Source organism: Mytilus californianus, unplaced genomic scaffold, assembly GCF_021869535.1.
Source record: "Mytilus californianus isolate M0D057914Y unplaced genomic scaffold, xbMytCali1.0.p SCAF_4, whole genome shotgun sequence".
Taxonomy (NCBI): domain Eukaryota; kingdom Metazoa; phylum Mollusca; class Bivalvia; order Mytilida; family Mytilidae; genus Mytilus; species Mytilus californianus.
This window is the reverse complement of record NW_026262690.1, coordinates 51,347,657-51,360,998: the sequence shown is the minus strand read 5'-3', so window position 1 is coordinate 51,360,998 and position 13,342 is coordinate 51,347,657. Positions and strand designations below refer to the sequence as shown.

The 13,342-nt window shown below is 31.0% G+C and overlaps 1 protein-coding gene across 7 annotated transcripts in view; it reads left to right on the top strand.

The window, feature by feature from the left end:
- Positions 1-11,604, top strand: part of LOC127698389 (MAP/microtubule affinity-regulating kinase 3-like) — a 53,515-nt gene extending 41,911 nt beyond the window's left edge. For 4 of the 7 annotated variants that reach the window (XM_052201836.1, XM_052201839.1, XM_052201834.1 and 1 more), the window contains 2 exons: positions 3,840-3,875; positions 6,163-11,604. In XM_052201836.1, the coding sequence (XP_052057796.1) occupies positions 3,840-3,875; positions 6,163-6,514 (388 nt within the window). In that variant the 3' untranslated portion in view covers positions 6,515-11,604. The remainder of the gene's footprint in view (positions 1-3,839; positions 3,876-6,162) is intronic. The other 3 variants (XM_052201837.1, XM_052201840.1, XM_052201838.1) reach the window with 3 other exon arrangements.
- The last annotated feature ends 1,738 nt before the right edge of the window (positions 11,605-13,342 follow it).

The window sequence follows — 13,342 nt, the reverse complement described above, 5'->3', positions numbered from 1 at the left end:
CATACGCACGTACGTACATCCCAAAATTGGTTTCCATTCTCTAACTTGAGTTTGCCTCAACCAAATGTTGTGAAACTTATACACAATGCTTATTACCACAAAACACAGATCAAGTTTGAATTTTGGTGGCGTCACTTTAACCGTTCTAGAGTTATGCCCCTTTATAAATGGAAAAATTGCAAAATTTTTATTTTCTTCTAAATATTAAGTAATTTTTATACGACCGCAAAAATTAAAAATTTTTATGGTCGTATATTGGTATGACGTCGTCGTCGTCGTCCGAAGACACATTGGTTTTCGCACTCTAACTTTAGTTTAAGTGAATGGATCTCCGTGAAATTTTACCATAAGGTTCAATACCACAAAAGGAAGGTTGGGATTGATTTTGGGGGTTATGGTACCAACAGTTAAGGAATAAGGGGCCAAAAAGGGGCCAAAAATAAGCATTTTTGTAACTTCCAGACATAACTTGTGTGTTAGTGTATGGATCTCTCTGACATTGTACCACAAGGTTCCATATCACAAAGGGAATGCTGGGATTGGTTTTGGGGGTAATTGCCTCCAAATTTTAGGAATTAGGGGCCAAAAAAGGGGCAAAAAACAAGCATTTTTCTAGTTTCATGATAATAACTTGTGTGTAAGTGTATGGATCTTTCTGAAATTGAACTGCAAGGTTCCATATCACAAAGGGAAAGCTGGAATTGAGTTTGGGGGTAATTGCCCAAAACATTTAGGAATAAGGGGCCAAAAATAGCATTTTTATAGTTTCCAGACAATTACTTGTGTTCAAGTGTATGGATCTCTCTGAAATTGTACTGCAAGGTACCATACCACAAAGGGAAGGCTGGGAATGATTTTGGGGGTAATTCCTTAAAATTTTAGGAATAAGGGGCCAAAAAGGGAAAAAAAACAAGCATTTTTCTAGTTTCAGGACAATAACTTGTGTTCAAGGGTATGGATCTCTCTGAAATTGTACTGCAAGGTACCATACCACAAAGGGAAGGCTGGGATTGAGTTTGGGGGTGATGAATCATAAGGGGTTTTAAAAAATTTGGGGGGGGATTTTTTTTTTTTTCCTTTTTTTTCTTTTTTTCCTTTTTTTTTCTTTTAAAATTTTCCATTTTAAGTTGGTTATTTATGATTTATATTTAAAAGCAAATAATAATGATATGGTAGGAGATACACACCAAACAGGATGTGTAAATTATTATATAATAAGTATTGTGCAATAGCAAGAAATTTTCAATTGCACAGTATTGCACAATAGCAAGAAATCTTTCATTGCACAGTATTGCGCAATAGCAAGAAATCTTCAATTGCACAGTATTGTGCAATAGCAAGAAATATCCAATAGCACAATATTGCGCAATAGCAAGAAATTTTCAATTGTACAGTATTGCGCAATAGCAAGAAATATTCAATTGCACAGTATTAATTGCTTATTTCTTGACCAATTTCAATGGGGTTTTATTCTTGAATTCTTGGGGTTCTTTAATATGCTGAATCTAACCGTGTATTAAGTTTTTGGATTTTGGGCCCCGATTTTAAATTGGTCCACATTGAGGTCCAAAGGGTCCAAAATTAAACTTTGTTTGATTTCATCAAAAATTGAATTATTGGGGTTCTTTGATATGCCGAATCTAACCGCGTATTTAGATTCTTAATTTTTGGTTTCGTTTTCAAATTGGTCTACATTAAGGTCCAAAGGGTTCAAAATTAAACTTAGTTTGATTTTAACAAAAATTGAATTCTTAGGGTTCTTTGATATGCTGAATCTAAACATGTATTTAGATTTTTGATTATGGGCCCAGTTTTCAAGTTGGTCCAAATCAGGGTCCAAAATTAAACTTTGTTTGATTCAACAAAAATTGAATATATGGGGTTCTTTGATATGCTGAATCTAACCATATATTTAGATTTTTGGGCCCCGTTATCAACTTTGTCCACATTGAGGTCAAAAGGGTCCTAAATTAAACTTTGTTTGATTTCATCAAAAATTGAATTCTTGGGGTTCTTTGATATGCCGAATCTAACCGCGTATTTAGATTCTTAATTTTTGGTTCCGTTTTCAAATTGGTCTACATTAAGGTCCAAAGGGTTCAAAATTAAACTTAGTTTGATTTTAACAAAAATTGAATTCTTAGGGTTCTTTGATATGCTGAATCTAAACATGTATTTAGATTTTTGATTATGGGCTTAGTTTTCAAGTTGGTCCAAATCGGGGTCCAAAATTAAACTTTGTTTGATTTCAACAAAAATTGAATATATGGGGTTCTTTGATATGCTGAATCTAACCATGTATTTAGATTTTTGATTTTTGGGCCCCGTTATCAACTTTGTCCACATTGAGGTCAAAACGGTCCTAAATTAAACTTTTTTTGATTTCATCAAAAATTGAATTCTTGGGGTTCTTTGATATGTTGAATCTAACCATGTATTTAGATTTTGGATATTGGACCATAATAGGTGAATGTCCAATTTAATAAAAAATTTTAAGTTCTTAGACCACATTCATTCTGTGTCAGTAACCTATGCTGTGTCAAATATTTAATCACAATCCAAATTCAGAGCTGTATCAAGCTTGAATGTTGTGTCCATACTTGCCCCAACTGTTCAGGGTTCGACCTCTGCGGTCGTATCAAGCTGCGCCCTGCGGAGCATTTTATTAAAATTGGAGTTATCTTCCTTTGTCCATGATTATAGTTGAATCAACTACAATCAATGCTTTATACAATGCAATGTTTAATTTTGACTTCCACTGATAAAACACAGATCAAGTTGAATTTGGGTAGTGTCACTTTAACCATTATTGAGTTATGCCCCTTTATAAATCGAAAGATTGCAAAATTTTTAGTTTCCATTCTGTAACTTAAGTTTGCCCCAACCAAACATTATGAAACCTATACACAATATTCATTACCACAAAACTAAGATTAAGAAAAAAAATTTTGTTTCCGTTTTCTAACTTTAGTTTGCCTCAACCAAATGTTATGAAACTTATACACAATGCTTATTACTACATAATACAGATTAAGTACGAAATTTGGTGAGAATACTTTTACCATTCTTGAGTTATGTCCCTTTATAAACATAAAAATTGCTGTATTTTTCGTTTCCCTTCTCTCACTTTAGTTTGTCTCAACCAAATGTTATAAAACTTATACACAACCGTTCTAGAGTTATGCATGTTTACAAATAGAAAAATTGCTGAATTTTTAGTTTCTGTTCTCTTCTTAAGTTAGCCTCAACCAAATGTTATTAGACTTACACACAATGCTTATTACCACAAAACTCAGATCAAGTTCAAATTTGGGTAGCGTCACTTTTACCGTTCTTCAGTTATGTCCCTTTATAACTATTTGCTATGCAAGCAGGGGCATCATCTGTGTCCACATGTGGACACTACTATCCACATTTATTTCATAAATAATTTGAGAAAGCATTGGTTAATTTTTAGGCAGTTTGACTATTAGCTTTGAAAACATATGAATAATTTGCAGTTTATTGGGCTGTGAGTTGAAAAGAAGATTACTCACTTTCAATGGTATCATGTGATACAGTCAAAAAAGGACACAGAAACATCATTACAAAATACATAACATTCTACCTTTGAAAATTTACATCACACTGACTTTATGATATTCATTCTTGTTTATTGCATGATATTGGATACCCTCAATTCAACTATATACAAATTGATTGTGTGCAATGCTTAAGCATAAGTAACTATTATATGTCATTAGCAACATATTTACTAATAATAACTTGGCTTTCAGGTATTCATCATTCTCTATGATTATTAATATGCATTTTATTTCTCTTACCATCCTGGATTGTAGTGCTATGGAAAAAAGGACTAACTCAAATGATTTTAAGTAAGTCATCATGTTTGTAATCATATTAATTATTTGTCACAACAACACTGTTATAACTTCATTTGGATATTTCTTTATCCTTTCAATTGATCTAAATATAGCAATGAATAAAACACAATCACAAGCAACACGTTGCAATGTGTCGCTGACTACTAAGTTTTATAGACTGTGATTAAATTATTTACAGGTAAAATTTCACATGGTAACTAGCTGAAAATGTTTCTGCCTATGAAAAAGTGGTCCGTCACATTCATGCTCATGAATTGGAAGAGAAAAAAAAGACCATACCCATAATCTAATATAATTCTTTTTCTTGGTTTAATGGTGGCTGATAGCATATACTTGTAAAGTAATCCAGAGCTATTATGTGAATATAAATAAGCTTTTTTTGTAACCACATGTAAATATGTAAATGGTGCATTAAATGTTATCATGTAATTTTCAGTTTTTAATATTGAAATGTTAAATCTTGCATCTTTGTGAGTTCATATGCATATAAAAGAGCTTTTATCATTATTGGTGATTGGAACAGTTACTATTGTTTGAAAAACCTAAATTTCATGATGGACATGTCCAAATGAAGTTAGAACTTGGTGGATATGAGGTAATCAGGAAAAATTACAACAGCCTTTCGCCGACATTTTGTGATACATGTAGCTTGCTATCTGCTGATTTATGGCCATTCTTGCAAATAGCAATTGTGAAAGACTGAAAATTTAATATGCAGTTTTATGCAAATTATAATTTTCGTGTCATTCATGTTTACCTTTTTAGCTTTCCTACACATTTGCCAAGAAATATAAAGCCAGAAGGTTTTCCATAGCACTAACTTTCCAGGAACATACTGCATCTGATTCTCTTTGTGATTTTAAAGCATTAATAGTTTTCACTTGACATCAGTGTTAATACACGTAGTGCTAATAATGTAAGGGAAAACTGGACCATATGCACTTGTAAGGTTTAAAAATTTCTAGATATTTACTTTTCTTATAATTTACAACAAAGCAGTGCAAATGTATCCAGTTGAAGTACATGTATATTAATCAAGCATTTGCAATGAATTTATTTCACATGTAATGATAAATCACATACTAACTTTACATTGTTATTCTCCATTGTGCTGGCTGCCCTCGCCTCTAACCACAAAAATTGTCAATCTTCTCAATAAGCAAACTTCTCGGCTGATATTTCTGAAGCATATTTTTCCATGCACACTGTATGGTACTGGGATATATCTATCCTCATATGTTTATGTTGTCCTGTAGTTTATCACCATTTCCTTACTGTTAGAACAAAATATTGAGATAGATTTTAGCATAGTAATTTCTTATAGCATTTAGAAATAACAAAAATTTCAAGATGGGAAGGGGGGGGGGATATGAAAAAGAATGAATATCAGTGCCACTGCTTGAACACTTATACCTCTGGGAAACAGTTCAATCAATTTTGAATTCTTAGTCTTACTACTTTTTTCTGATTTTTTAACTGACACCTTCTTTTGATTTTCCTTAGTTTCTTTTACTTTATTGTTTTTCTGTGTTTTGCTGTCTTTCTTATTACATCATTATACTTTGCACTGCATGCTACATGTATCCTCAATATATATAACTTGAATTGTCAACATTTATATTCATTTCAATGCATGTTGGTCTAAATCAAAATTATATATGGTATGCAATTGACAAAAGCAAGTTTCCAGAAACAAATTAGAGAGCATGTAATGTTATCCAAATGCTTAATGCATGATTAGTAGCATGTGAATGGCATTATTAATTTATGACATAAGTATGCCAAACTGATACCTTTCTAGTAAATATATCACCTCCCCATCTTTATAAAGTTATCCTGCTTGCACTAAAAAAAAAGGTGAACTCAGATGAAGAATAATTTGTTTAATAAAGACTCCTGTCTCCCTTTCATGAGGAGGGAAGACTGTTACTAGTGAAATGGATTTAATGGGGGAAAACTCTCCCTTCCCACAACCCCCAATTTGCCTTTTCAGAAAGCATGCTATTTCTCCAACTATCAAGTTCGGTATGCATATAAACTTATATTCAATTTATTTGATATTGTTTCTGCACTGTTAGTAAAGTACATATTAGTGTAGCCCACAAGAATGTATTTCGCATGATGCACACCTTGTAACTTCCTCAAAAATATGCTTCAAAAAGGAAAAGCTTGAGAGAGCAGTTTGGCATACCTTTTGGAAATAGTTTTGAAATAACTTGTTCTCATTTTCACAGAGGGTCAGCATTACTAAGATTTCCCCATTATATCTAATTTTCAGCAAATTGTTCCGCAGGTCTGTCAATGAGAATCGAGAATCTGACATACTGAAGCCGAGGTCCTTGAGGTTCACTTGGAGTATGAAGACCACTAGTTCTATGGACCCAAATGATATGATGAAAGAAATAAGAAAAGTTTTAGATGCCAACAACTGTGATTATGAACAAAGAGAAAAATATTTACTTTTATGTGTCCATGGGGACCCTAATACAGACAGTTTAGTGCAATGGGAAATGGAAGTGTGCAAATTACCAAGACTTTCACTTAATGGTGTACGCTTTAAAAGAATTTCAGGAACTTCAATAGGATTCAAGAACATTGCTTCCAAAATAGCCAATGAATTGAAACTTTGATGAGAGTGTATGATTTTAGAGTATACAAGTTGCCAGAATGCAATCCTGGTTATGACGAAATTTATAATCACTGACAAGTGATGTTGGTAATATTGCTGCTCAAACAGAAACCTTATCATTCAGAAACTTATGAATATTTTATGGTGTTTTGTCTTTCATTAATTAGGATATTTTAAATGTTTTGAAGGTAGCCAGAATATGAATAAATTATACTTGGTTACATTTTTGTCATATGACTATCATGATTGCAATATAATTACTTTTATACTGGATGTTTATTTCTCTAAGATATAAAATGGGTGGGGGGGGGGGGGGCAATGTGGAATGTGAAATCCACCTACATTTTGATGAAGGTTTCAACATATTTAGAATTTCATAGGATTAAATTAATAGGTTTTTAAATTTTTTCTTTTGGGGGCTGGAAAGAACGTTTTAATCATTGTAAGATTGCTACCTTGAACAGTACCCTATTGATGTCGGTCAATAAGCAATTCTTTTGAGCAGCAATATGAAATACTGTGCTATATTTAACTGTGATCTAAGGGTTCAAAACATATATCATTTAACATTAAACTATTGTATCACATTTTTTATACATGTACAAATTGTAAAATAGAAATGTATTGCCCTCTAGAGACTTAGTTTCTCAAGGGTAATCAAGTGTACAAATGTACTTTATATATAGATAATGTACTATGAAGAAGTTTTTGTTTAGAACATCTTTCTTTGATGCGGTGAATGATTATGTGTATGATCAGTGATGTAAAAGTTTTATAGTAATCTTGCTTCCACTATCATTATTTAGTTCCAGGACAATTTATCACAATGTGAGTCAATTGTTATGCATCTCAGTTCAGGCAAAAAAAAGATCAAAGTAATTAGTGAATGACTTTACTATGGAAAGATCAACATAATACTCAAAACTAAAGGGAAGTAGGGATTTTATGAAGTCTGTGATTTTCATGTTGTAAACACTTAAAGATAAGTTCAAGGTTTCACATATATCAGTCTATTTTTTTGTGGTCTTGCTTAAGATGGCTCTGTATTGAAGGAAGGCACTTGAAAACACTTTTAAAGACATTGGTTTCAATCCTTCTTTGAGACAAACATTGAACAAGAGTTAATGAGAATAAAGGAATACAGTCTACTTTAAATATACTTAATGTTTTCATTGTATATCGAAATTGGTCATTATAGTTCTACAAAATTTGAAAAACTAATGGGCTGTTAAATGTTTTTCCGTAATTCTTTGTTAAGAGTAGGATAACAGCAAAAATATCTGAATTCACAGCTTCTTTTCTCAAAATAGATTGTGTAAGCACATTTGAATCTTGTGGATTTTCGTTACATAATTTTTTCGAAAGTGGTGTTCCAGTATAAGGTGCTGTGTACATTTCAGAATTTTATTTTTATAGAGCTGATCACATGCTGTGTTTGGTGCTTTATAGAAAAATTCAATTTAGAGCTCATCTTCACCAATATATAAGTATTACAAAAGATTTCTTTACTTGTAGATAATAAACTAGATTTATGTTGAATTCTCAGGAGCGTATTCATCAGAAGGAAATCAACTATTTTCAAAATATAGAAACACATTAGGCTTTGATAGATATGACACATTATATTATTTTAAATGGTGAGATAAGAGGAGTTTGTTTAATAGTTCCACAAGATGCAAAGTATTTTAGTATTATTATATTTGTTTTCTGTTTGAAGAATCATGATATGGAAATTAAGCAGGAATACTATGATACAATCAAGGATTTTTGTAAGAGTCCTTATTTAAATCTGAGTGAAGAATCGAAATGAAAAGTATGTTGTCTTTACATACAGAAATAATGATGTGTTTGGTTTGTGATACATTTTGGCTGTTGAAGGAATTAACTGTTTCACTTGGAGATATTTTGCAATGGTTTTTACATTAAAACTTCTTTCTGCCTGTTTGTTAATGGTTACTCAGGCAAGAAAGCACAAAAAAGTTTATTTACGAACACTAAGAGTTTGTCTTTTGTTATATTTTGGCTACCAATAGCATATAGTGAGTCCATAACCGGAATAACTTGGGCTGTATAAGGCATTGTTGATTGATTACAGTCTTTCATAATAAGTGGACATATTAACTTTTTGTACTGTCTCTGTGTATCCTCTCTTTACTATTGTAAATATCCACATTTGTGTTTCCAATTGTATAAATATTGTATATTTCTCAGATAGTTATATTTAAAAAAAGATTGTGTACATGTTTAAAGATTTATTTACAAAAGATGGTTATGAATGGGATGAGAGTATGAATGTAGGACATTTTTTAAAAGTCAGGGTTTTGTGTTGTCTGTTAGATGGGAAAAACAAAACTTGAATAATCACCTCATGGTGGGAAAATCAAATAGTGAATATTATATGCAATGAATGAATCAGCTACACCAGTGTGGCTCTTGTGCAAGCCACAATGTTAAGCATAATTTATTATTTATCTGAACAAGCAGTTCTTTTTTAATCCTCATTAATAAATATTTATAGTTTAGTTTTTGTGAAAAAGTTTTAAATCTTTTGTACTATTTTATCAGCACAGGTGGCAAAATGTTTTTAACTAAGTTCATTATTTTTGGGGAGAGAGAAGGAGGAGAATACATTATACAATGACTTGCAAACTTTTTTCTCCAATTGACAAAATTGTTGATAGTATTAGCATTTTTCTCTTTCTCTAAGTCCTATAATAGATTTGTTTTGGCTGAACAGTTCAATATGACTTTTGTTCAGGATTTTGATATGACAATTTAGTCACATTCGAAATTCACTAGATAAATAATTAAAAATATTTTGTTAAAGAGATAAACTCTAAAAAATCATACTTTGTTTATAATAGGCAAGGTTACTTTTTGGTCAATCAATTCTGCAGTTTTCAGTTTAAAGAGAGAATGATTTTTTTCCTGTCATACAATAATGAAAGATGAGCTACTTGACCTTCCTCTAATTATTGCACATTATGTTTAATTCTGGAAAATAATTAGGGGGGAAAACTTAGCTTTTCAATTTTACATCATGTATACTAAAATTATCATTATTTGTAATTTAATTAGGGCTGTTCCAGAAAAATATTTCTGTGGGCTTTTGAAACACTTACATATTTTATTATCAACAATGGTTAGCTGTAGACCATATTTTAGCATTAAGTATTGAACATTCTTTGTACAGTAGGGCATCTTGAATAGTGACTTCAAAGACTCCCTTGTGGATTTTTTTCTTGAACAGTCCTACAGTAACTTTTAAAAACTAGTTAAAAAGTCACTAGGTAAGAAAAAGAATCAATCACATTTTATTTTAAATGCCAGACAGGAAATCTTCCAAGTAAAATTTCAGTTACTCCTAGAAGATGTGACTGTTTGAGATTTACATGTCTTTACTACTATGTTAGATTCTTTACTAAATAACCTTGTCTTTGGAAGTTATTTTTTCCTATTTTTTAAAAACTTGTTGATAATACCTTTTAAAGAAGATATCAGACTAATGTTTAAAAGAGATAATGTACTACAATACAAAGCCTAAGTATCCTTAATTTTGTTTGTTTCCAATAGGCAATGATTAATTAAATATCATATTACATAACATTAAAATTCTTCCTTTGATGTCATTCTTTTATGTGTACTGATTATTATTTTTAGAATTTGTTGTGTATTTATTTCCCTATTAGATATCAGTGTTAAAACGATTCTTTTCCTTTTGTTGAAAAAAAAAGTCAAAAATGTGTGTTAAAATTTTTATTTGCGAAACAATCTGTCTGTCAAATTTAGATATCAATGAAGTGCTTAAATATATTTATTAACTTTTTAGTTGAATTTTCTTTAATGAATTACAGAAGTTTGTGTTTTAATATGAAATTGTCCACTGAGCCTACTGTGCTGTAAAATATTTTGAATTGTTTGATCTTGTTCAAAGGGGAAAGTGCTTATATGAATAAACAATGCCAAGTCTCTGCTGTTGGTGAGACATTTATTTCAATTTCATTGTTTCAATGGTTTCTTCTGTTTATCAAGCACATTATAGAAAAGGACATCATGAAATTCAGCACTGATATTTAATGGGGGATTGACTAGTTACAAAATTAAAAAGTTCTGAAAAGATATAGTATGGATAAAAGAATATTTATTAGATACAAGTAAGTTTTATCGAAAGCAATTTTTTATTAATTATTTTTCTAGCGTTCTGTATATACGCGATCAAATCTGTATTATCCAAATTTTTGTTTAAAACATTAGAATTGTTATTTTACTTTAAAAAGAAAAACAATTTAATTTAATTTTAATTTTTTTGGTCCAAAACTGGCTTGGGGTAAAATTGCTATCAATGAACAGTGAGGTATACCAGTGTGTATAAATGTTAAGCATGTTTAAAGTACGGTAGGCCACAGTTGGCAACAAAGATGATGTGATACAAATTATGCCAGTCATTTTTTTGCTTTATAAGTTGAATTTTGACATCTGTTTTGTTCACCTAAAAACTTGAAACAATAAAGTAGAAATAAACAACATTTAAAAAGATTTGATCTTTCCTAATGGAAAATTTATATATATGTCTTCTTTATTCATGAATATTTATTTATTTTATAACAACTTGGTATATTAATTTAAAAACTGAAAGAACATTATTTATCAGTTCATATTTATTTTTATTTTAGAAAATGTTAAATAGTGGAACTATTATTTTTTCAAATCATGATATGCAACCTCAGTAGACAGTTGTCTTGGTGAACAGAATGAATGTGCAAAATTGTTTTTTTTTTTATTGTCATACTGGAGTTGTTACTTTTGTTTTTATAATTGCAGCAACACCTTTCAGATGCTTTCTGTAATTACCAAGTAGAAAATCAATAACTTTTTCGTTGATGTCTTTCAAGTCTCTTCTTTTGTTTCTTTTAAGTCTGGATGTATGATTTCATTGGTAACAATTTCAGCATGATGACCTAAGCATTAAATAATTGTTTGGTGGAGCCTATGTTTTGTTGCACTTTAAATCACTACAGATCTCACCATGAGACCATCATTAACCTACAGAATAATGTGACATTAATGAGAAAATAAAAACTCATTTTAAAATAGACTTTGTTTTATAATTTCATTACATAACTTCATGTAATGATTCAGATTTTATTCTGTGGTAACAAGTATATATCACAAATAAAAGATTAATGTCAACATGCTATTGTTGCAAGCTTTGGAAGTTTGGAAATTCTATATCAATAGAAAAAGGTCTCTCCTGACTCCTGTGAACATCTATTGTTGGACTTTTTTTATTGTATAAATCCAAATAACTGTAAAACAGTAAATGTGAAAAAAGAGAATGATAAATGTTAGACTGAGATCGATGTCTGTTTCTCAACTGTTGGTAAAATCTGACTTCAGAATTGAGTCTAAATCTAAGGCTGACTAATAGAAGTCTATTTTGTGGACTTGTTTTGCAATGACGTTGAAGTTGCAAACAACAATTTAAAGTTTGCTTACAAAGAACAAATTTGAACTAAACGGATACCTGTTTTGACCACACTACATTTTGATAAAGGCTTTTTTTGATAAATTAAGGAGAATAATCTTAATAAAAATTCTAAAAGTTTGTATCATTTTCAGTCTGCTAAAACAAGTAATGATATCAATATTTCTTTGCTTTTATCTTACATTTTCTTTTTGGTATCTAACAAAATGAAACAATGGATCTTATCTGATCCTTTGCTATATCAATAACTTTAACTGTGTTGCATTTGATTAGATCTCACAATCTTGGTCTGTTTATTTCTATATCATGGACTTTTTTGTTTAAATATTTAAAAAGACTTAATTCAGATTTAATGATTGTTTTGATTCTGCCTAACCTACAGTGTCAAATATTACATGCATATTCAGGAGAACATTATGATGAAATCCTTTTTTTACTAGACTGGCATGCTTTGATGTACTAGCTTACACGGTAAAGGTCTAGAAGACCTATTACCCTACTCAGACACAGTTTCTGACTAGCAAAAAGACCCATCTTTGCTATCTTCTAATGCTACCTGCTTGGTGGAAAAGCAACCAGTTTTAAAATCTTTGGTTTGACTCTGAAAGAGTGTCTACCTGATACTGAGAGGTAGATAGGTAAGAAGTGTAAAAAAAAAAGTCAGTCACAAAGGAAGAAAAACATTGTGAATAGACACAAAAGGGGAACAAACCACTAAATTACAAAAGTATGAACATTATTGCAGTGAGACAATGCCATTGACTGGATCAACGTCTTCTGTGTGCAAAATATTAATGTCAATATAATCAGTTGTCTGCATTTACTCTGTAGTTTTAGTTGCTTCTGTTGGATGAGATTTTGTCTCGCAATCTAACTCGGTCATGATTCAAATACATGATTTGTTCACACTATTCCTTTGAGATCATTTGATTTCGAGCTTGTTTATTTTAAAGGAATGATTGCCATTATTTGCAGTTCAACATACTCTAAATTAAATTCTGATTTGACAAATATTGGCCTATTGTAACATGACGTGTGTGAAAGCTTCTTTTCTGAAACTCTGGCTAAAAGCTTTCATACTTGGTAGAGTCTTGGTCTTCAATGTGTAGTTGCACATACCATAATGTCATTTTGATTCAACAATCTTTGTCTAACTGTGATAAAGTTGCTGAATTCGTTTAGGAAGCTTTACCCAGGGATACTATTTCGGGCGGCAGAAGTTTGTGATGAGGGGAACCACAAATAGTAAGTCAATGGTATGTGGTATGCAGTTATATAAGCATTGGCACCTTTCATTTAAATGGAGATTATTTGGCTGTCAGCCACGGTCTAATGACTGAAAGT